The sequence below is a fragment of the Acinonyx jubatus genome, chromosome C2, assembly GCF_027475565.1.
Source record: "Acinonyx jubatus isolate Ajub_Pintada_27869175 chromosome C2, VMU_Ajub_asm_v1.0, whole genome shotgun sequence".
In the NCBI taxonomy this organism is placed as follows: domain Eukaryota; kingdom Metazoa; phylum Chordata; class Mammalia; order Carnivora; family Felidae; genus Acinonyx; species Acinonyx jubatus.
In genome coordinates this window covers 124271315-124296243 of record NC_069384.1, presented here as the reverse complement: position 1 = coordinate 124296243, position 24929 = coordinate 124271315, and the positions used below count along the sequence as shown (strand labels likewise).

General features: G+C 39.4%; 2 protein-coding genes across 5 annotated transcripts in view; both read left to right on the top strand.

Moving 5' to 3' along the window:
* The window catches only part of SLC35G2 (solute carrier family 35 member G2), a 43376-nt gene extending 28706 nt beyond the window's left edge, over positions 1-14670 (top strand). For both annotated transcript variants that reach the window (XM_027061784.2, XM_053221415.1), the window contains one exon: positions 13228-14670. In XM_027061784.2, the coding sequence (XP_026917585.1) occupies positions 13246-14484 (1239 nt within the window). In that variant the 5' untranslated portion in view covers positions 13228-13245 and the 3' untranslated portion in view covers positions 14485-14670. The remainder of the gene's footprint in view (positions 1-13227) is intronic.
* Positions 14671-20072: 5402 nt separating this feature from the next.
* Positions 20073-24929, top strand: part of NCK1 (NCK adaptor protein 1) — an 81657-nt gene continuing 76800 nt past the window's right edge. Inside the window, exon 1 of one of the 3 annotated variants that reach the window (XM_027061782.2) lies at positions 20073-20226. The gene's annotated coding sequence lies outside the window, so the exon portion shown is untranslated. Of the gene's footprint in view, positions 20312-24929 lie in introns of all 3 variants that reach the window. The other 2 variants (XM_027061781.2, XM_027061783.2) reach the window with 2 other exon arrangements.

Genomic DNA, 24929 nt, shown 5'->3' with positions numbered 1-24929 from the left:
GAAAACCAAAAAATTTGTTTGATTTGCTTTATAGCAGTATTTGCTTTATTGGGATGGTCTGGAACTGAACCTTCAATTTCTCCAACATATGGCTGTATATGCACATCCTATTGATTCTGTTTCTGTGGAGAATCCTCACTAATACAGAGGGTAAAGGCAGAAAATAGGGAAAATTTCTGTAGTGTTATCAAGGGAAGCAAGGCTTTCAGTCACCCAAGACTATTAATGATTGAGTGGATATCTGGGCCTACAAGATCCTATAGAGATGTCAGTAGTCTTTTTTCCTTTATCTTTTTTATTGAAGTATATTTGACATATAATATTCTACTAGTTTCAAGTATACACCATAGCAGTTTGATATTTTAAACATTACAAGTTGATCCTCACAATAAGTCTAGCCACCATCTGTCACCATACAAAGTTATTATAATATTATTGACTATATTCCCTATGCTGTATTTTTCATCCTCATGACTTATTTATTTTATAAATAAAATAGTTTGTTTCTCTTAATACTCTTTACCTATTTTACCACCCCGAACTCCTCCCCTCTCTGGTAGCCAACAGTTTGTTTCTTGTATCTATGAATCTGTTTGTTTTGTTCTTTAGATTTGTGAAATCATATCATATTTGTCTTTCTCTATCTGACTTATTTCAGTTAACATAATACCCTCTAGGTCCAGTCTTACAAATGGTAAGATTCCATTCTTTTTGAATGGCTGAGTCATATTCTGTGGTGTATATATATATATATATATACCATATATATAAATACACATATATATATACCATATATATAAATACACATATACATATACCATATATATATATATATATATATCACATCTTTATCCATTCATCTATCAATGGGCACTTAGGTTACTTCCATATTTTGGCTATTGTACATAATGCTGCAGTGAACATAGATTGGTGTTTTTGTTTTCTACAGATAAATACCCAGAAGTGGGATTGCTGGGTTGTATGGTAGTTATATTTTTAATTTTTTGAGGAATCTTCATACCATTTTTCCATAGTGGTGGCACCAATTTACATTCCCAACAGTGTTCGAGGGTTCCCTTTTCTCCACATTCTCACCAACATTTACTGTTTTTTGCATTCCTGATAATAGCCAATCTGATTATATGTGGGTTGTATGAGTGATATCTCATTATGGTTTTGATTTGCATTTCACTGATGATTAGTGATGTTGAGCATTTTTTCATGTGCCTGTTTTCTATCTGTATGTCTTCTTTGGAAAAATGTCTACTCAAGTCCTGTGCCCATTTTTCAACCTATTTTTTTAAATATTAAGTTGCATAAGTTCTTTATATATTTTGGATTTTAACCCCTTATAGGTTGTATGATTTGTAAATGTCTTCTCTGAATCAGGAGTTTGCCATTTTGTTTTGTTAATGCTTTCCTTTGCTGTACAAAGGCTTTTTAGCTTGATGTAATCCCCTTTATTTTAGCTTTTGTTGCCCTTGCCTAAGAAGACTAGCCCAAAAAGATATTTCTAAGACCAGTGTCAAAGAGTTTACTGCCTATGGTTTCTTCTGGGAATTTTATGGTTTCAGGTCTTACATTCAAGTCTTTAATCCATTTTGAATTTGGTTTTGTATATGGTGGTCCAGTTTCATTCTTTTGCATGTAGCTGTCCAATTTTCCCATTACCATTTATTGAAGACACTGCCTTTCCCCCTTGTATACCCTTGTGTCCTTTGTTATAGATTAATTGGCCATATATGTGTGGATTTATTTTTGGGATCTCTTTTCTATTCCATTGATATATGGGTCTTGATTACTGTAGCTTTGTACTGTAGTTTGAAATCTGAGAGCATGACATCTCCGGCTTTGTTCTTCTTTCTCAAGTTCGCTTTTGCTATTTGAGATGTCAGTAGTCTTAACATCATTCCCTATTCTTTTCCATGTCTCCCTCTTGGTTTTCAAATCCATTTCATTCCAGCCAACAAATATTTACTGAGTGCCAGGATGTGCCAGCTACTGTGTTAGGAGCTGAGGATAAAATGGCATGAAAGTCTGCTATCCAGAAGTGTACCATCTGGTGGGAAAGATAGGATAGAAACAAATGAATGTAGGGATAGTGAGGGCACAAAGGTGGGAGAGGTCAAGGAAGACTGCAAAGGAGGAAGTAACACTTGGGCAAACCACTAAAGCACAGATGTGAACTCAATAGATAGACAAGGACAAAAAGGAGGACCAGATCATTCCAGGCAGATAGAATAATGTGGAAGAAAAACTAAAATTAATTGAGCACTTGCTCGATGTCAGATACCAAGTCTTTGTATTAACTGATTTAATATTCAGTCTACCCTATGAGGTAATATTATTATCACAATTTTACAGAAAAAGAAATGGGCAAAGAGGTTAAAACAAGTTGCTGAAAGTCATAATTTTAATAAGTTCTGTAGCTAAGATCCAAATCCAGGCAGTCTGGCTTCACTATCTGTTTTGTTTTGATTTGTTGTAACTTTCTAGCCCTGTGCTACTGTCTTCTTCAGTTATGCAGTAACACATTCGTTAGATCTTAAAACCAGAAGGGCCCTTGGATAATTTATTCAGGTGGTTCTTGCACAAGGAAATTATACATTCGGATAACTAGGGAGGTTTTAAAAAATACCAGTGCCTAGCACTGCCTCCCCCCTCACCTCCAAGCCACACAGGAGGAACCACAACTCCCTCACACACCGCCCCACCCCCGCCTTTTTAAATTATAAATTAAAAAAATTTTTAATGCTTTTATTTATTTTCGAGAAAGAGAGAGACAGAGACAGAGAGAGACAAAGTGCAAACGGGGGAGGGGCAAAGAGAGGGAGACACAGAATCTGAAGCAGGCTCCAGGTTCTGAGCTGTCAGCACAGAACCCAATGCTGGGCTCGATCTCATGAACTGCTAGATCATGACCTGAGCCGAAGTCTGCTCAACCAGCTGAGCTACCCAGGTGCCCATGCCTTTTCTAATTTTAAAACTTGTGGTCAAATATGCATAACACAAAAATTACCATATTTGCCATGTTTAAGTGTATATAATTCAATGCCATTAGTTACATTCTCAATATTGTGCAACTGTCACTACTATTTCCAAACCATTTTCCTTATCCCAAACAGAAACTCTGTAACTGTTAAGCATAATTCCCCATTTCCCATCCTCCCAGCCCCTGGTAACTTCTAATCTATTTTCTGTTTTTAACAATTTGTCTATTCTAAATACCTCATTTAAGTGAAATTATACAACAGCTATCCTTTTGTGTCTGGCTTGTTTCAATTAGCGTAATGTCTTCAAGGTTTGTCCATGTTGTAGTATTTGTTAGAACTTCATTCCTTTTTATGGCTGAATAATATTCAATTGTATGAATATATCACATTTTCTTTAGCCATTGATCTGTTCGGGCACATAGGTTGTCCTCTCCTGCTCCCAACCCTGCCCACCAAAAACACATGGGGGAACTACTACTTTTTATTTTTATTTTATTTTAGTTTTTTAACTTTTTAAATGTTTATTTATTTTGAGAGAGAGAGAAAGAGAGGGGGGTGGGCAGAGGGAGAGGGAGACACAGAATCCAAAGCAGGTTCCAGGCTCGAAACTGTCAGCACAGAGCCTGACACGGGGCTTGAACTCATGAACCATGAGGTCATGACCTGAACTGAAGTCGGATGCTTAACCGACTGAGCCACCCAGATGCCCCAGGAACCACTACTTTTTAAAACTTAACATTGTCATACACAAAGAGAACAAAATGACAAAAGGAGGCAGAGGCTGAGTACCAAGTGGCACAGGGAAAAGGCCCAAAGGAGTGAAAATGCGTACAACTAGTTTGGATGGCAATAAGCCATGTTTTCGGGTGGGATTCTCTGTGGCAGAAGTGGTCTTGTGATTGAGATTTTTCTCCTACTTTCCATACAGATATTTTGTCATCATCACTCCTATTACCTATCAGAAAACTTACGATTTTTGGAAAATGAAAATAGTTTTGTCTACTATGAAAGCAGAATGTGATCCTGATGGTGATAATACTTTGTCATTAAGGCAACGAGATAAATATTTTTCCTGAGATTATTTGCATGAAAACAGCTACTTCCAGGCTAGAATGTCAGACAGGGCTCCTGTGGGAGACAGGAGTCAAATTGAGAATGTAAAGTAGGGGAAGAGGGAGGGAATTGGGAAGAGGAAAGGAGAGCAGAATAGGGAGGAGAGACTAATTTTGGGTACTGTGTGAAAAAGTTCTAAACAACCCTCTGGCACAAATTCTTTTCGACAATAGAACCTACTGACCTGCTCTGTGCCACATAGCCTACCTGGTGTCCTTCACATGGAGTGTGTTCAGTAATGTCTACCAAATTAGTTTCTTTTACCTCCTTTTAAGTTCTTTCAGTTCAAAGTGAGGTAGGCCATTAGCTTTCTCCAAATTTTTAATTGTTTCTTCAATGCTTCCCTACTCCTAAACCTCCTAAGGTTTCACTTCCTCTCAAAGCTGAGTTAACCCATGTTTAGTGCTTAGCACGGTATCTATACAAATGTAAATATCAGTATACCTGGCTATTGATGTTATTACTGTTACTGACTTCTTCCACCTTTCCTTCTTCCTTCTGTTTTCACTAGATTTTAGAGCCATTAGTTTTGCCTTTCTTTATTCTATTTGATTTTCCATTCTTGCTTTTATCCTATTTTGATTGTTTCTGTTAGAGTGCTGAAAATATTGTTGTGGTGTCTGGCTAGATCAAGGTTTTCTTTGTCTTTTTAGTCTCTTTCTGATAGCTCATTGCAAGGATGCTTTAATCTAAGTATTACAAAAGCGGAAATGATTATTTGCCTTATATTTTGTTTTCCTAAGTGAGAGGTCGATGGACTTTTTTTGTCAAGCAATAAACTGTTGCAATATGAGTGATATTTTTATTACAAGTTCTGCCACTGCATATACTATATATGTCCTAAGTAATACATCTGATTTTCAGAATTTGCTCCAGAAATTTCCTTTTATATTTTTATAGAGGTAATATTCAGTTGGTTCACCATAGGAGACTACTATATGACTGTAGTATATGTCTATACTATAGGAGACTATATGTCTCCTCTTTTATTATTTATTCTTCTGTCAAATCTGCCTATGGTGGGCTCCTATATAACCTGAGTATTTGATTGAAGTCTTATACAATTAACTTTTCCTGTAGGCCCTCTTTTACATCTTCATAAACTGTTCAGTTTCATGATTTGATTTTATTATTTGCTACTTACATGCAACATGAATATTATCACACCTTATAAGAAAGGCAATTACTTCTGATAAATTCTTCACTTCCTAAGTGTGCCTGATGCAAGAAAAGGCATGTCCTTTATCTTCTACTCTGTTATTTCGCACTTATTATCAATATTTTTGTCTCTCAAACTCTATTAGTTTAAGAAGTGATTTTCTAGTTTGAGAGATGGGAGTTTAGAAGCAAGTTCTTTTTTCTCTAAAGCAGTGTGCCTTTGCACACAAAGGTGCAGGCTCAAGGAGTATTAATAAATTACAAGCAAACTTAAATGCTGCCTCTAGCCACCCTGACCTTTAGGAATTGCAGTGGGGAAGGGAGAAGAATCCTTATTCAAAGAGTGGTGTTAAGAGTTATGCCAGCCAGGGTTCAGCCTAAGGATGGGTAGAATCATGCTGACAGCCTTTGGGGCCTCAGAACATGGGCCCCCATCATCATTTTGGATGGAGGAATGGCTTCTCTTAGGAGGTATATTTAACAGCACAGAACCTGTGCATGTCCTAATGTCTCACGATATCCTGGAAAGGTAGTTGTTGTGTCCTCCCTTTTAGGTGATCGGTTAGGTGATCATTTTCACTCAGGGGCAAGACTGTCAAAGCAAATTTGGTTAATAAGCTATTGTAGGGCGAGGCTGCTCAGGTTTAAGGTACTAACCTATTAGTTCTTTTTGTTTATTTAAAAGCCAATTTTATTCATATGTGTCAAATGTTACATTAGTACCTACATTTAAACCACTAATATTATAATCAAATTGTAGTTGCCAGTTTTATAGCTAATACTTTTTACCACTGTAGGGATCAGTCTGGTCACTAAAGAAAGAAACTCTCACTACCAAGTAGCATTTGCTTAAAGTATAATAAGGGTATTGACCCAAGAATTCCTACCAAGACAGTAGGGATGTCAGTGTTAATCTTCTCAACCTTGGGAGAGAATTAATCATGGGCCTTATGTTGTGGAATGTAGCTTAGGAAACAGAGCCTCTTTTGGAAAAAAATATTGGTTTCAGGCTGACCACACTGATTTGTCCCCATTGTTCAAGCAGACACCAAACTGTGCATCCTTTTAATCCATTTGTGTCAAGCATTTTAGCCTTGTGTCAGGCTCTGCACTAACAGCACAGAGCCTGCTTGGGATTGTCTGTCTTTCTCTCTGTCAATCAATCAATCAATCAATCAATAAACATTTAAAAAAACACAAACTGATTTTAAAGAGAGTTGAATCAAAAGATCCCAATGAATACCATCTAAAACTCTTTCTCTTGAAATAGAATAATTATTACTTTAGCTGGTGGCAAAGTCAGAACTAAAAACCAACTTTTCTGACTTTTAAATTTCTTATCTCTAGAAAAAAATTTTTTTCTCCTTTTTACTTGACGAATTGTCACATATGCATAAAGTCCCAATTCAGGTATCCTTTTCACCTGGAAACTTGCTAAGATTCCCCTTTATCTGGGTTAGATGCCCTTTGTATGTGCTCCAGCCTCTCCCTGAACTTCATATAGTTGCTTGCATTATTAACTTATTAAAATAATAAATTTGACTTTACTTGTCTCTTCCACTAGTCTATGAGCTCTCTGAGTGAAGGAACCGTGCCTATTTTGTCTTTATATTTATAGAGCCTAGCATGATGCTGAGTTTATGGTACCTCAATTAATATTGATTGAAGTGAATACATGTTGACTTACATGTGCAAAAATGTAAGAACTAGTCAGGATTTCAGGTTCTTTTCAAGAACTGTTTTTTATGAAAACTATAATTAAATCAAAACTAGAGAGACTGAAGAAGATTATTATGTATCTCTTTAGTATAAGATTGCTTTTGTATTTTTTAAAAACTGTTTATTTATTTTGAGACAGAAAGGAAGAGAGAGAGAGAGAGAGAGAGAGCTCCCATGCACCCGGGGGATAGGCAGAGAGAGAAGGAGAAAGAGAATCCCAGGCAGGCTCCACGCTGTCAGTGTGGGGCTCAATCCCATGAGCTGTGAGATCATGACCTGAGCCAAAATCAAGTCGGACACTTAACTGACTGAGCCACCCAGGCACCCCTATAAGATGGTTTTTGAATCAGTGGGACACAATATAAATTTAATAGTGTTGACAGATATCAGTAATATATCTGTCATAAACTAATTCATGAATAGAAATGAACAAAAAGTTCACCATGCGAATAATAGTTTAAAGTATGCAGGTGGACTAAGGTTAAATGCACTAATGTATGCCTAATAGGATGTAGAATAAAACTTTTATCTTGGAATTAGTGTCCATGATCTTACAATGGAGGGCAAAATGCTCCACTTTTGAAAGTCCATCAGTTAGGGCCAGATATAAGAGGCCTTTCCTTTAATTATCACTGAGATCCCTACTCCTTCCCATTCCTTAAAATACTGGGGAAGGCACTGGATAACTGGTGTTCCAGGTATCTACCACAGGTAACAAATCACTCCAAAGCTGAGTAACTTAAACAACAATCATTTTATTATCTGTCATAGTTTCTGTAGATCAGGAATTTGGAAAGGACTTGGCAGGGAGATTCTGACTCAGGGTCTCTTATATACTTGAAATCAGATGGGTGGCTACAGTTGGAACAGCAAGGGAGCTACAGTTGGAGCAGCTGGGGGCTGGGGCGTGGCCAGGCATTTCTCTCTCTTTATATAGTTTCAGAACCATTCTATGTGGTTTCTCTACATGGGCTAGTTTGAGCATCCTCACACCTTGGTAGCCTCAGAGCTACCAGAGGAAGGCATAGCGGTTTCGCTTCTTATGACCTCACCTCAGAAGTCACAATATGCCACTTGTGCCATACTCTATTGGTTGAAACAGTCACGGAAGCCTACCTACTTTTAATGGGAGGGGATATAGACCCTACCTCTCTATTTAATAATGTCAAATTCACATTAAACAAAACAAAACACAACCAAACACGTAGTATAGGAGATATTAGATTTGTGGTTCTCTTTGAAAAATACTATCTGTCACAGGGATCATATTATCTTTATGGTCTTTGGTTTAAGAAAAACGTTATGCTTTTTCCTAATGGGAGAAAGGAGAGGCAAGTCCCCTCTTATAGCTGACTGAGGGTAAATGTTACCAGATCGTTATGTATGATGATTGAGTGTGCCTTCTCATTCTCCATTTCTAAGTCTGCTTAGATAGCACATTTTAATTTGCCCTTTGCTTGTTTGAATGAAGAGAAATAAAGTTGGAGAGAAGGGGACAGCGGCACACTCCACTGAGTGGTAAGGGTATGTGTTTCCGGTAAATACTGTTGGTGCCTGCCCAAGAGAGATGTCCTCCAGGGAAGAGGACCTAGCAGCAAAAATCTGTGGGCCATAAGCCCTAGGGGAGGAGGTGCTGTCACATCAGGGATTTATGCCCTGGGGAGGCCCTACAAAATTTCCCCAAGATAGCCTGAATTTGGATACCTACAACCTAGAAAGTATCAGTGACCTATCAGAGCTAACAGAGAAACAAAGACAACAATCAAAGAATGAATTCCAACATGTTGTCAGAATCAGGGTTCAACCTGAGACTCAGAATCAGTAAGAGATTTATTACAAGGAATTGGCTAATATAATTGTGGGGACTGGATAAACAAGTCTGAAGTCTGTAGGGCAGGCAGTCAGGAAGAGAAGATCAAGAACATGTTGGAATCCCATGAGCACAGGCTGAAGCTTTGCCCACTGGCAATGAGGAAAGAAGATCGAGAGTAGGCTGTAACCCTAAGGGAGTTAAATATTTGGAATATCCAAACCCAAGAGAAGCCTAAGCCCTCTTTTAAAGGGCTCACCCAATCAGGTCAGGCCCATACAGAGTACACTTTCTTTTGATTAGCTTAAAGTCACTGATTAGGGATTTTTCTCACATCTGCAAAATACCTTCACAGCAACACCCAGATTAGTTTCGATTAAATAACTAGGGAATGTAGTTCGGCACAGCCAAGTTTATACATCAAAAAGCCACATAACTGTAGCCAATATAAAACATGTGTTCTTTTCCTTGTCCTTTCTCCCTGTGCCAATATACCAGGGGAGCTAGAGCCTAGAATAGGGAGATGGAAGAGGTGTCCCAGAGGCAGAGTCACCACCGTCCCACAGACTCCAAAGGGAGGGAATGGGAGAAGGAGCAAAATTGCAGAACACATTTTCTCCCTGTCCGTGCCCCTGTAGCTATAAATCTGGCCTGCAATGGGAAGGAGAAAGCTTTTAATGGATATAAGACAAAACTTTAACAATGGGTAGCACATGAGAAGTTATGCGTTCTAACAGAGATGTCATCAAGATACTTGCTGACTAGCAAGGAAAGGAGATTAAAAAAAAAAATTTTTTATCTTTATTTTTGACAGAGTGCGCGTGGGAAGGAACAGAGAGGGAGACACAGAATCCGAACCAGGCTCCTCTCTCTGAGCTGTCAGCACAGAGCCTGACACAGAGCTCGAACTCACAAACTGTGAGATCATGACCTGAGCCGAAGTTGGATGCTTAACCTACTGAGTCACCCAGGTGCCCCGCAAGGAAAGGAGATTTTAAGATAGAAATTTGAGTACAGTAGCTGGAGATGAAATGCCACCGAGTTGAGACAACTAAATAATAAAATGATTAGATTACAAAAATTAGAAGAACTACTGCAGATGTTAAACAAGAAAGGAAAAAAATAAGAGGCTAGAGTGACCAGGGAAGGCTTCTAAAAGGCAAAATTTGGACTGGCCCTTCTTAAAAAATGAGCAGTGTTTAGAAAGTTGGAGCAGAGGAAACTCATGAGTATAAGACTTAGACATGTACATGTAGGGAGTGAGGTCAGGGAGGGCACTGGACTGATCACAGCAGTATGTGTGTTAAGGAGTCAAGTACTGATAGGGGCTAGATGAGGTAGGGTCTGGAGAGCCAAGCAAAAGAGTTGAGATCCAGTGAGGTAGCCAGGAAAAAAAAATCACTGTAGGTTCTTAAGTGGGGAAAGCTTAAGGGAAATTTTTGTTTTGTTTTGAATCTTTTAAAGACAGCCTAAGTGGCAGTGGTATAATATAGACGGATTTTAAGGGAGAAGGGTTAGGATTTAATGGGTCTAGTTAGGATGCTGTTGCAATATTCTAGATAGGAATTCACAATAACCTGATCCAGAATCACAAAGGTAAAATGGAATTGGAGAAGAAAGGAAAAATCAGAAATATTTCAAAGACAAGAACAGTAAGATTGATGACCAAATGGAAGTATAACAGCAAAAAGGATAATTGAGAGTATTCCCTGGTTTCTAGTTTGGGGAACTGGAGAAATGGTGGTATCGCAAACAAAAATGAGGAGGTTAGGGAAGGAAAATCTATGTGGGAGATGAAGACTATTCAATTTGGGATTATTGAAGCTGAAGTCACAACATGATAAAAGTTGGAAGAAAAAAGGAGTACCTGGGTGGCTCAGTTGGTTAAGCGTCTGACTCTTCACTTTGGTTTGGGTCATGATCTCACAATTCATGAGTTCGAGCCCCACGTTGGTCTCTGCGCTGGCAGTGTGGAGCCTGCTTGGGATTCTCTCTCCCTCCCTCTCTCTCTCTGCCCCTCCCCCACTTGTGTGTGCTCTCTCTCTCTCAAAATAAATTTTTTTTAAAATTTTTTTTCAACGTTTTTTATTTATTTTTGGGACAGAGAGAGGCAGAGCATGAACAGGGGAGGGGCAGAGAGAGAGGGAGACACAGAATTGGAAACAGGCTACAGGCTCTGGGCCATCAGCCCAGAGCCTGACGCGGGGCTCGAACTCACGGACCGCGAGATCGTGACCTGGCTGAAGTCGGACGCTTAACTGACTGCGCCACCCAGGCGCCCCTCTCTCAAAATAAATTTTAAAAAAAGTTGGAAGAAAAGAACATCATATTGGCTTGATAGCAATATGCAGGAATGACTGTAAGTAGGAGGTCCAGGCTAGGAAAGTGAAAAACTTGGATGTACAGGTGGTGTTTTGTAAAATGACTTCTTCCAACTGAAGATGGTGTTGTTTAGAAGAGAAAAGAGTAAAGAGGAATGAAACAGTTGGCTACCCAGATGGTGTCAAAGAACAAAATAGGATTTGATTTCTAGACCATGGTTTAAGATCCTGGACCTTGTGAGTTTTTGGCAAGGACAGGGAGTATGTTATAAGGACAAAAAAATAAAAAGGTTTCCTTTTTTTTTTTTTAGAAGGGAGAAATCATTGGGAAGGAAATAGGAAATTGTTCTTAGAAAAAGAGAGAGAATGAACAGAAAAGAGAACTGAGTGAACAGATACAAGTCTTGAAGAAAGAAACAATGTAGAAGATACCTAGTGTTTTAAGAGAGTTAATTATAGGTAAAAGGAAACTGAATTCTTGTCAACATTTATTGAGGATTCATGATGTGCCTGCACTGTGCCAAATTTTTTATATGCATTATCTCATTTAATCCTTACAACAAGCTTTTTTCCTACTCAACAAAATGTCATGGACATCTTTCAGTGTCAATAAAGATCTGTCTTGTTTTTAATGGATATATAGCATAGTATTTTAATTTATGAAGGGACATTGGGGTAAGCTACAATGAACACTCCTATTCATACATTTTTTTCCATAATTTTTTGTATGCTCTTTTTCTAAAATAGCAGAACATTTTGTTTTAGTTTATAATCTAATTTTTTGAACAATATTGTGATTCAAAAATAAAACTACAAAAAAGTATACAGTAAAAATGTTTTCCTCCATTCTTGTTCCTTGTTCCACTCTAATAATTGTTAGTTTACTTTGTATCTTTCCATAATTTCTGTATGTTACATAAGCACATATAAAAATGTATTATTTTTCCTTTTTTTAAACACATAAGATAAAAAGCATCTTGTGGTCAATTCTTCAGGATAAAATCTTAGAAGTGATATTGCTGAGGGGTGCCTGGGTGGCTCAGTTGGTTAAGTGTCTAACTTTGACTCAGGTCGTGATCTCACAGTTCATGGGTTCGAGCCCCGTATTGGGCTCCACGCTGACAGCTCAGAGCCTGGAGCCTGCTTCAGATTCTCTGTGTTCCTTTCTCTCTCTGCCCCTCTCCCCACTTGTGCTCTCTCAAAAATAAATAAATAAACAGTGAACAACAACAACAACAACAAAAAACCTTGAAACTCCTTTAAAAAAAAAAGAAGTGATATTGCTGAGTTAAAGAGTAGTTTCAGTCAAAATCTTAAAACATATTAACCAATTGCTCATCAGAGATGTAATACACACCAACAATGCATGACTGTCACTAAATCCACTTATTTATTTGTTTGTTTGTTTATTTATTTATCTATTATTTTTTAAGTAGCCTCCACACCTAGCACGGAGCCCATCGTGGGGCTTGAACTCATAACCCCTAGATCAAGATCTGAGCTGAGGTCAAGAGTCAGATGTTTAACTGACCAAGCCACCCAGGCACTCCCATTTTATTTATTTTCTAATTTTTGTCTATCTAAATATGTATGGGGAGCCCAGAATAAATGTTTAAAAGACAATAATTAGTAATATAGAGCTAAATGTGATATTATACAGAAGGGATTATTCAAAAAACATTGGACTTATCCATTTAAAATTTATAATAGACAAGGAACACAGTAGAAAGGAAAGATTTTATCTAAGTTGTTATTTACTTTTCTGTGTTTTTCTTATTGGATGAGTGGAGAAACATGTAGGAATGAAAAGATGGGAAAATATCAGTTGTTTGAGGTGTAAACGTAAGCAACGGGGCTGCACGAGACAAAGAATAAACAGAATGAGAAATAGCGGCAGACATAGAATAAAAGTGAAAAAAGTGCAGACAATTTCCTTGGGCCTCCTACATCTGATAAGGCACAGCCAGATCTTCTCTTCCTATTACTTTTTTTAAAAACTCCTGTTACAACCTCTACTTTCTATTATTAAATTGGTGTGTATGATTATAATAGAAATTAAAACTAAATTTCCACTGAATGAATATGTACATTTGTCTTTTGTTTTCTTAAATAGAATTGCTTATCTGAAGAAATGGATACCTCTCCCTCCAAAAAACATCCAGTTAAAAAACGGGTGAAAATACATCCCAACACTGTGATGGTGAAATATACTTCTCATTATCCCCAGCCTGGGGATGATGGATATGAAGAAATCAATGAAGACTATGGAAATTTTATGGAAGAAAATCCAAAGAAAGGCCTACTGAGTGAAATGAAAAGAAAAGGAAGAACTTTCTTTGGAACCATGGATACTCGACCTCCACCAACGGAAGACCCAATGACGGATGATATTGGACAATTCCAGAGCTTTGCAGAAAAAAACATTTTTCAATCCAGAAAAATGTGGATAGTGCTGTTTGGATCTGCTTTGGCTCATGGATGTGTAGCTCTTATCACTAGGCTTGTTTCTGACCGTTCTAAAGTTCCATCTCTAGAACTGATTTTTATCCGTTCTGTCTTGCAGGTCTTGTCTGTGTTAGTTGTGTGTTACTACCAGGAGGCGCCCTTTGGACCCAGTGGATACAGATTACGACTCTTCTTTTATGGTGTATGCAATGTCATTTCTATCACCTGTGCTTATACATCATTTTCAATAGTTCCTCCCAGCAATGGGACCACTATGTGGAGAGCCACAACCACAGTCTTCAGTGCCATTCTGGCTTTTTTACTTGTGGATGAGAAAATGGCTTATGTTGACATGGCTACTGTTGTTTGCAGCATCTTAGGTGTTTGTCTTGTCATGATCCCCAACATTGTTGATGAAGACAATTCTTTGTTAAATGCCTGGAAAGAAGCCTTTGGGTATACTATGACTGTGATGGCTGGACTGACCACTGCTCTTTCCATGATAGTATACAGATCCATTAAAGAGAAGATTAGCATGTGGACTGCACTATTTACCTTTGGTTGGACTGGGACAATCTGGGGAATATCTACTATGTTTGTTCTTCAAGAACCCATCATCCCATTAGATGGAGAAACCTGGAGTTATCTCATTGCCATATGTGTCTGTTCTACTGCAGCATTCTTAGGAGTTTATTATGCCTTGGACAAATTCCATCCAGCTTTGGTCAGCACAGTGCAACACCTGGAGATTGTAGTAGCTATGGTCCTGCAGCTTCTAGTGTTACACATATTTCCTAGTGTCTATGATGTTTTTGGAGGGGTAATCATTATGATTAGTGTTTTTGTCCTTGCTGGTTATAAACTTTATTGGAGGAATTTAAGAAGGCAGGATTATCAGGAAATCCTAGACTCTCCCATCAAGTGAAGACTTGATTATTATTTTGTTAACATTCACTTATTCATAGGTACACTGCCATTTTAATGTTTACCTATAAATGTTTTGTGTTGTATAAGTGACAGAATGCTATATAATATATAATTAATATATGCAGATGTAGAAAATTCTAGTCTAATATATTCAAAAACAAATATTAATAAATATGTGAAACATCATGAACCCAGTGTCTTTACTGTTATTAACAAAAGGTAATTGTGGTAGGAGAATGTTAACTTTCATCACTAAAGAACATAAGACTTGAGGAAATGACCCCTTTTGAATGGAACATCTGTTGTCCTAAAAAAATGTTCATGCCCAATGTTCTACAAGTGTTCAACAAAAATCCTTCAATATTCAAAAATATTCATTTTTGAAAAGTACACAATAAGGTAAAATGCTTAATACCAAGCCCTGTTTTGTCACCTATTTATATTAGAAAACTAGAGGTGAGGGGTACCTGGGTGGCTCTGTTGGTTGAGTGTCTGACTTTGGCTCAGGTCATGATCTCATGGTTTGTGGGTTTGAGCCCCACATCAGACTCACCACTGTCAGCACAGAGTCTGCTTCAGATCTTCTGTCTCCCTCTCTCTGCCCTTCCCCTGCTTGAGATCTCTCAAAAATAAATATACATTTGGAAAAAAAAACATTTAAAGAAAAAAGAAAACTAGGGGTGATTGGGTTGGGTAAGGAAGCTTGAGTTGAGGCAAGAGGGAACAAAGGAATAGTGTTGCTTTTTCAATGACCATAGTGGTTGTCCTACTTTCAAATAGGAAATTTGTCTTCTCTTTGCTAAGGCTACATTAAGTAATGCATACAAAAGGGAAGTAGGGAGAAGACTGGATTCTTGACAGCTCTACTTGGTCTATGCCTTTTTGTGCCTAATTGTGGGAGACGTAATGTGGGGGCAGGGTCTATTTATCCTCAGTTTTACACATCTTTTCCAAAACTGTCCTTGTTTTTGATTTTGTAGCAAGTACATATGTGAGCTGCCGTAAAGGTACTCTTTACTAAAGACAGTAACAGGAATCACAGTATAGCAGAAAATTGTTATAACATGGTAACTTGAAATTCTTTTCAGAGGGGCATACAAGTCTGTAAAAGCATATAAGCATACCAGTATAAAAGCATACAAGCTTGTAAAAGTATTAATTTGGGTCTAATTTGGGCAATTTTTACTAATTTAGCACAACAAATGTTAATATGGTTATTAAGATATTGTTATTGAGGTATCTTAGCTCCAAATTCACCCTTCTGTACTTTCCTCTGTGATGCAATGGCTCAGACCCTGCAAAGAACATTTTTCCTGTGCCAGCTGGTGTCTCACGAGGTCCCACCAATAAAAGCCATTGGAGGGAGACTGGAGGACAGAAGGGGAGAAAGGATTTCCACCTTTCTATTTGTTTGCAGTTTCTGTCATTGTTACCCAGTGGTAAGCAATAGTCCTTTGCTTCAGCAGCAGCAATTGGTCTCAGCCTTGAGCTTCTTTTGGCACTCCTCCGTCCCCAACCAGCTTCATCTTATCCCTCTCAGTGGTTGGAGGACCAGTTAAACAGCATCCTTTCAGGGAACTGAGCTACTGCTCAGCTGGGTCATTCCTCTGAGTGTCTGAGACCTTATAGTCCAGCCTTGACCCTTCTTTTTCAGTTGCCCTAATGGTCATAGCTGCTCTGTACAGTTATCCTTCTGGTCTACTGCAGCGCTCCCTTTTTGCTTTGTCAGTCCTTCAGTACCCAATATCAGATTCTCTCTGTTGTAATATCTTGTGATTTCTGTCTTCTTGACTAATATGTCTCTAAGCTTTCCTCAAAGGAACCCGCAGTCATTAATAGGGTCACTGTGCTTTTGGGAAAATGTTAATGTTCAGATTTTCAGGAATTACCAGACACTGGATCTCAATTATCTAAATTGAAGAAATTATCCAAATTGAAGCACAGAAGAAAAAAGATTTGAAAAAAAAAAAATGAACAAAGCCTAGAATGACTGGTACTAAGGACAAAGAAGTCTAGCATAAATGTAAATGTCTCAGAAAAGAGAGGGAAAGGGGCAGAAAGAAATATTGGCCAAAAGTTTTCTAAATTTGATAAAAGGAAACAGCAACAACAAACAGCAATCCACAGATCTAGAGAAATAGGTGAACTCTAAGCTGCATAAATACAAAGAAAACCAGCCACACCTAGAAACATAGTGCAAGTGCTGAAAAACCTAGAAACAAAACTTTAAAAGCAGCCAGGGTGGGGGTGGGTGGGGGGGAAGACATACAGGAAAACAATGAAACTTACGGCTAGCTTTTCATCAGAAACAATGGAGGCCAGAAAACAACAGAATGAAATTTTAAAGTGCTGAAAACAAACAATCACAAACAAAAAAAAACCCTTCGATGGCTTCCTATCATCTATAGAATCAAGTCCTTAATTTCTATAACCTGCTAGTGCTTACATTTCTAGTCATCTTCAGCTCCAGCAATATTGTGTAACACCTTTTTGATTGTGTAATACCTTTTTCAGTGCAGGCCCCTCTATGTGGAAAACCCTTCTCTTCTTTGCCTTCTTATTTGCCTGACTAGCCTGACCACACAACTCTCCCTGTGGCTTAATGCTCCCCTGTACGTATCTATAGCTGTATTAACTATATTAATAATAACTATATTTAAAGCTCATTCTCTGACAGTGGATTGAGCTCCTTTCAGTTTAAGACTGATCTTCAGATCTCTAGCACCTATTGTAGTGCCTACCACAGAGAGGACTCAATAAATTTTTGTTCAAGTTAATTCCTGTAAAGGCATAACAATACTCAGTCCAGATATTAAATTTAGTTACCAGGGTCCCCTAATTTCTATACTTCACAGTCAAGCTTGTGATTAGTTACTTCTTGTTGATTAGCAGGTAGGACTTTTTTTTCATTGTTGTTGTCCTAAACTGTCCTACCCAGCAGTGATGCTGAAGCAGATCATTGTCTCATCATTTCTAACTATAAGCTATCAAGTCTCCTGGGAAAAGTCTTGAGATATGGAGGCTTGATTTTCCCTTCTTTGTCTTCCCAAATCCTTTCCTTTGGGATTAATGAAGTGAGCTGCCTGCATGTTTTTATCCTAGACCTGCTATTGCTTACATTTCCAAAGCCCCATTTCCAGTCCAGAGGTCATATGTTTTGGCCCAAATTTTATTGTCATCTGATTCTGGCTAGTGCCTGGTCCACTCAGCACTAATTAGCAGGGGTGATTCCCATTTTTGGTTTGAGTTCCGCTAAAAGAGAGGAAGAAGAAGCCATGCGCATGTTTGTGTTTGGAAGTTGGGGAAAGAGAGTGTGTGAAAGGAAGTCTCTGGGACAACTCCCACCCCATGACAACATGTACTCCATTCCTTCTAAGTCACCATAATGCAATTTCATACATGATTTTTGCCTATCTACCCTTTTCCAATGCTTTTTTGTTTCATCATTATTTTTGTTTCATCATTATTTTTATTCAACTTTTTCTCCTTTTCATATTTTTTTGAACTTTTCTTTCTTTTTTTTTTTTTAAGATGTCCTGGTAAGAATGGGTGATGAGGAAATTTGAAGAAGGACCACTAAAAGGAAAAAAACAAAACAAAACAAACATGTTTATAGGGAACTAAAAGCCTTTTTAAAAAACTCTTTCTCTTACTTCTTCTATTGTTTAAATAGGTGACACACAGAACTCAAGACATACATATTCCCTTACACAATAAAATCTAAACTTATGACTTCAGCATATTTTTCTGGGTTTATTTTCCCTACTTAAGGCAGTGGTTAAGACAGAGCTACCTGATGGCAAGAACCACTTTACCTGTAGTATTTGTATTAACACCTCCAACCGCATCACATGTCAAATATGTAAGTAGATTTGAACTGAGCCACATTTTGCTAATAGTTTGTTGTATGATTTTGGAGAAACAGCTTTAACCTTTGAACAATCCTTTCTCCAGCTTCAAAAATGAGTATAATAGTATCTCAATCCATACCTTTATAAGATGTATCAACAAATAAAACTATTGTGTTAGCTTGGGTTCCAATAACAAAATACCAACAACTAGAAGCTGAAGTCCCACATCAGGATGCCAGCATGGTCAATTACAGGGGAGAGCTGTCTTCCAGGCTTGCACATGGCCCCCTTGCCACTGTCCTTTCATGGTGGAGATAGCAAGCTCTCTGTTATCTCTTTCTATAGGAACACTAATCCTATAGGATTGGGTCCCCACTCTTATCATCTCAAAAAGTCTTAAGTACTTCCTTAAAGGCCCTATATTCAAATACAATCACATTGGAGGTTAGGGATTCAACATACAAATTTTGGGAGGGGATATAACTGCAACAGCCACTATAAAATATGCAAAGGTATTTAGACCCTTAGAATAAATTTAAAATTCACTTCCATTATTCATTTTGGATGCTAATAATGGGATATAGACATAGAATAGCTGTTGTCAAGAGTTTCATGGTTTACTTGCTGGAGCCAACTTGAAGCCAGGAAGGGGTCAATAGGTGATTTGTGCTTGACCTTGTGATCCTAAATAATAGCAACCAAACCATACATATCAGCACTCAAATGAATAATTTTGAAGTTAAATGCAGAAAAGTGTGAACTCTTGGGAGTTACGGTCAGGGCCAGGATTAAAGAAGGGATAGGAAAATGTATTAATTTTCACTTAAACTGTATTTACTTAACGATCTATCAAAGTACTAGGCAGTGGAGAAAAACAATACTGACATGGTTCCTGACTTAATAGAGTTTACCTTCTAGGTACGGATACGGACAAGCTCTTTTAACAGCTTGGGTGGGGAAAATACCAGTGCTTCATGAAAGGTACCTAACACAGCAAGCTTCCTTGAGGAGGCAAGGAAGCGGAGCCAGAGTTGGTTCGGGAGGAATAATGCCCGCTGAGGGCGAGGGGCTGTAGTACCGGCGTGGGGAGAACCAACTCATTGATGACCCGGCAGGTGGCTGGGGCTGGGTCCCCAAGAATGGGCACACCTGGCACCGAAGGTCATTGTCCTCCTCACAGAATGGCTACCACTGAGACTGGAAAGCTATCCACGCACCAGGGCACTTACAAGGCCCTCAGACTCAGCTTATTTCGGTTTATGGCCCAAATTAACCATACGTCTTCTATTTTTCTCTCAAGTCGTCATTTCAGGCCGTTTGGTTTGTTTTTCGTTTTTGCTCCCCGCCCTTAAAAATCTGCTGGCAAGACCCTCTTTCAGGTGCCGAAACCAGAAGGGAGTTCCCAGAACAGTTGGGGCTTAACTTGGGAAGCAATAATTTCTGCTATGGAGTCCCTAATGTGGCACTGAGGAAGAAATGCCCAAAGTAATCAGCCAGAGCAACCGAAGAGGCAAAAGCGAAAAGAGTCAGGGTCAGGCCAAGCGCTTCCCAACCTCTCGCTCTCTCCCCGCGGAGCTGCTTCAGCTAGCTCCACGCCCTACACACCGCTTGATTGACATGCGGACACGAGCAATCCGAGCGCGGCGCAGACAACCCTCGCTTCAGGGATAGGAGGGAAGGGAGCGACTGAGCCTATCGGATTGTGCCGGGAGGGGGTTTCCTGCCCGCGCGGATCCGCCCGCCGCCTCCCGGCCAGTCGGTGCTGGAGCCCCGCCCGCTCGCCGCGCGCCTCCCGCCCCTCTCCCGAGAGCTACGCGGCGGCAGAGCGGAGGCCTCGTGCCGTAACGGCCATCGCGGCGGCCGCGGCGGCGTCCCGGTGCCCTCCTCAGGTGAGCTGGGGCCGCACGGACCCGGCAGAGGGAAGGTGAGACAGTCCGGCCGACAGGCAGACGGCAGACAGCGGTTCCTTCCCCCGTACGTCCACACAGCCTGTTACTCGCTGCGTCGCTTCCTCTTCTCCGGCGAAGTTAACTCCCCGGGCGCCGTCTGCCGGCCCGGAGCTGAGCCGGAGGGGGCGGGGAGGCCGCTCGGCCGGGCCTGGGCGTTTGCACCGCGGCTCCGCGCGACCCTCTGGTCAGTGCCCCGGGTGGCGCAGCCCCAGGCCTCGCTCTGGCCGGCCGCTCTTGCGAGGCTGGGAGGTCGAGTGTACGGCGTGCGCGCTCCCCCGGTTCTTTTTCCTCCTTAAAAAGTCCTGTTGGCTGTTGTGGCGTAATCCGAGGCCGGGAAGGTAGGGACCTGGTAGAGGAGGGAAGGGGCACGCTCATCTCCAGCGCTAGAGAAGGGGAAGGACCCGCAACCTGTGTTGAGGGTGGACATCCTTGGGATGCGCCCTGTGCCCCTCCCCTCCCCCCCCCCCCCCCCCCCCCCGCCGTTTCCCTCGTTCTCGGGAAATCTGGGTTATTTAACTGTGTGGTCCTGCTGTATATACGTACGTTTGCTTGTTGCTTGCGCTGTGAGCTTTTGACTTTAAGTGTAATATACCCGGTAAAAGAAAGAAATCTCAATAGTTGGTTTTGTACTGTTTTCTTAGGCGCTTCCATAAAAGTTAAATTTGCAGTTAGAAGCTTGGGAAGCTGGATTTTTTTTTTAGGGCTGAGAACTGTAACATTATAGGAGCTAAAGTTAATGTCGAACGGATGAGCTGGTCACCTAAAAATAATTTTACCCGTTAGATTTGGTAAGAAACCGTAGGAGTTAGGAAAGAATGAAGTTGAGAATTTCTAATCCCATCTTGGATGGTGAGCGAAGAAGATCACTGATCAAAACGGGTAAATGTTGCAAGAGGTATTCATTTTTAGAAGGCCTACTTTGGTAAATTTATGAAAAACCAACCATACAATTTGTTAAGCATTTGGAAAGCACTTTTTTTAGAATCTCAGTCTTCATCGAGGTCACAAAGTAAATGGAGAAATAAGCCAAGAAGATTTTGTTTGTTTGATAATTGTCAGTAATGTTCAGTTCTTAAATAGGCTCCCATTCACAGTTTGATAGTAACTCAAGAACTAAGCATTGGTTGTTTAATAGTAGTTTTATTCCATCTTGATCACAGACTCCAATTTTCTTTTTTGGGAAAATTGTGATCTGGAGGAAATAGTTATAATACCTGTAAACACTATTTGCAGAGTACTCAAGACTTAGCTGTCCTTGTTCACATATTACATTTTAAATTTCCGCTTTATTTTTCTGCACATTATCTTTTAATCCAGGCTTCACCAGTGCTTTCAGGTCCATGTAAATAAAATTTCACACATACACAGAATGTTTTGTTAGATACCGAATGATACTTTATGCCTATGGGTTTATTTTCTTTTGGACCTTTGAGAGCTTTCTTGCCAAAAAGCTCAAGGTAGATTTGATGTGATTATTGTTATAAATCACTTGTTGGAAAGGCCTGGGTGGCTCAGGTCACGCTATCACGGTTCATGAGTTCGAGCCCCACATCTGGCTCACTGCTGTCAGTGCAGAGCCTGCTTCTGATCCTCAGTCCCCCTCTCTTTCTCCTCTCTCTCTCTCTTTCTGTCAAAAAGAATAAATATTAAAAAGTAAATACAGGATACAGTCCACTTTTTCCTATCGTAGTATCACAGTTTAACAAGTTTCACAATTTACTTACCTTTATAATATGGAAAGATACCAAATATTCTCTACCTACATCAGGAGATTAAATGATTATTTAGTTGCTAAGTAAAATTGGAGGAAACTCCGTGAAATCACTAAGCATTTAACAAATTCCTTGTAAGTACTTGGCTGTGCTGTTTTAGGAAGACAACTGATGTTTAAAGATTGTTTAAGGCAATGATTCTCTCTGGATGATCCTCATTTTACTGATTCCATATATGCTTTGTTTTGGTATACCATACTTTCAGCTATCCAGACACAAACCTTGTGTCTTTGACATCTTTCATTAATATAATATTGGCAAATTTTCGTCCACCATTTTTTTGGAAATTTCTTTCGTATATCTTTTCCTTTAGCTTTTAACTAGGTTTTCTGCCTACCTTTTCTCTCTATTCAGTATGTTCTGCCTTCTGCTTTAATCTTAAAATAATGCTTCCAGCACGTCAGTCACTGTGAAACCAGCAATAGCTCCCTGTTACCTACAGAGTATACTTCAGAATTCCTCATCTTCTGATAGTCTGCTCAAAGCCTACTTTTTTTCATATGACAGTGGTATTTCTCTATGGGAGCTGTCCATCCTAACTAAACCAATCTCTCATTCTCATTTAGACTTTGTGTTTGTCTACCTTCGTATCTGTTGAAAATTTGATTTCCTATCCATAGCCCTCTTATTCTTTAAAAGAAATCCCCTCAAACCCCCCCAGATTATTACCAAAGTAGCAAATGAAATCCTATTTTGTTGAAATTTAATTTTTAGTCCTGAAGTCAGTGCAGCCTTCCAGAACTTTCTGTTCCCTGTGTTGTTGCTTTCCTTTGAACCCATAGCCTTACTGTTTTATCATTCCTTTTTTTTTTTTTTTTAATCTAATGTGGGCTTGTGTCATGATATGAAGCAATATGGCAGGAACATTGGAATTCCAACCATTTGATTTATAGGTAAGGAAAATGAAATCCATACAGAATAACTACACTAAAATTCACACATCTAGTGATGATGGCAGTGCTGAAACCCAAACATTGATTTCCTAAGTCAACTTCTGTGTATTTGTTTTTTTTTATTCAATTTTAATTTTTTTTAGTGTTTATTTTTGAGAGAGAGAGAGTGTGCATGCATGCACGTGCCAGCAGGGGAGAGGCAGAGAGATAGAGGGACAAAGGATCTGAAGTGGGCTCCGTTCTGACAGCACAAGCCCAGAGCCCAATTCGGGGCAGAACTCAGAAACCAGGAGATCATGACCTGAGCCAAAGTCGGATGCTTAACTGACTGAGCCACCCAAGTGCTCTTTTTTTTTTTTAAAGTTTATTTAGAAAGAGCGCGAGAAGGGGAGGGGTGGACAGAAACAATCACACAGTCTTAGTGCAGAGCCTGATGTGGGGCTTGAGCCCAGGAACTGTGAGATGATGTCCTGGGGCAAAATCAGAGCCGTTAAGCTTAACTACTGAGCCACCCAGGTGCCCCAAGTTCTTTGTATTCTTTAAAAAATTTTTTTCCTTTGAATTTTTTTTAATGTTTATTTATTTTTGAGAGGGGGGAGGGAGAGAAGGAACAAGTGGGGGAGGGACCAAGGGAGAGGGAGACAGGATCCAAAGCGGGCTTTGTGATGCCGGCACAGAGCTGGATGGGGGGCTGGAACTCATGAACTCACAAACCTCAAAATCATGACCTAAGCCAAAGTTGGACACTTAATCACCGAGGTGCTCTTCTGTGAATTTCTTATGAAGTTATACTACTTCTCATATTTTGCAATGTAGTTTTGTATTATTTGCTTCACATTACTTTGCACTTTGTGTTTTTATGCCTTCTCATTTAGATTTAAAACCTGTACGTAAGGGCAGTGGAGTCTTTATGACTTGGATTGTTTAATCATTAAAACTGATTTAAAGTCTTTTTTCTATGCTTGTTAGCTGTATTAACAGTATTAACAAAAATAATATTGTCATCTCTATAGTTGAGTCCCTGATTCATTAAAAAGTGAGTGGATCTCTTAGAACTATTACTACTGAAGGTTAGTTTGCTTGACTCTCTTGACTCAAAGAGACTGAATGGGTGTCTTCAGAGTAAATGTGAACATTGCAGTGGTTTGGAGGCAATCTGCAGGGTTTATCACATAACTATATTTAATGATCTAGCTAAATGTTCTTTTTCTCTTTTAGATTCTTAGAACAGCAACACTTTTACATTTTTCTACTTTGTCATCTTGTTCATCTGTCAGGAAGCAGATTATTGAGCAATCTGCTTATTGAGCAAAGTATTCTGCAAACATTTCCATTTCGGGAGTCAAAGCTTTTTTATATTTGTTCTTGACATTTTTTTCTCCTTTTGGCTGTAAAGTTTCTGTTAATAGCATCAGCATAGGGTTGCCTTGGTATTTTTTTTTTTACATTTATGTAGTAAGAGTTAAATGGTGTAATGTAGAACAGAAAACTGTCCGGTGAAATATCTCTGGAGGGAATGTTTTCCTCTTTTTTTGAAACAGGTTAGAAGCTGTTTTTCTTTTATTTCCTGGTTTATAATTGTTTTCTAAATTATTTTTCATTAAATTTTTTTTTAGTGTTTATTCGTTTTTGAGAGAGAGAGAGAGAAAGAGACAGAGCGTGAACAGGGGAGGAGCAGAGAGAGAGGGAGACACAGAAACCAAAGTAGGCTCCATTCACTGAGCTGTCAGCCCAGAACCCAACGTGGGGCTCGAACTCATGAACCATGAGATCATGACCTGAGCTGAAGTCAGACACTTAACCAACTGAGCCACCCAGGTGCCCCTATAATTGCATGTTTTTTATTTGTTTAAATAAATTATCTGCTGTGGGGTGCCTGGGTGGCTCAGTTGGTTAAGCATCCACCTCTTGATTTCAGCTCAAGTCATGGTGTCACGGTCCTGGGATCGAGCCCCATGTCAGATTCTGCGCAGATAGC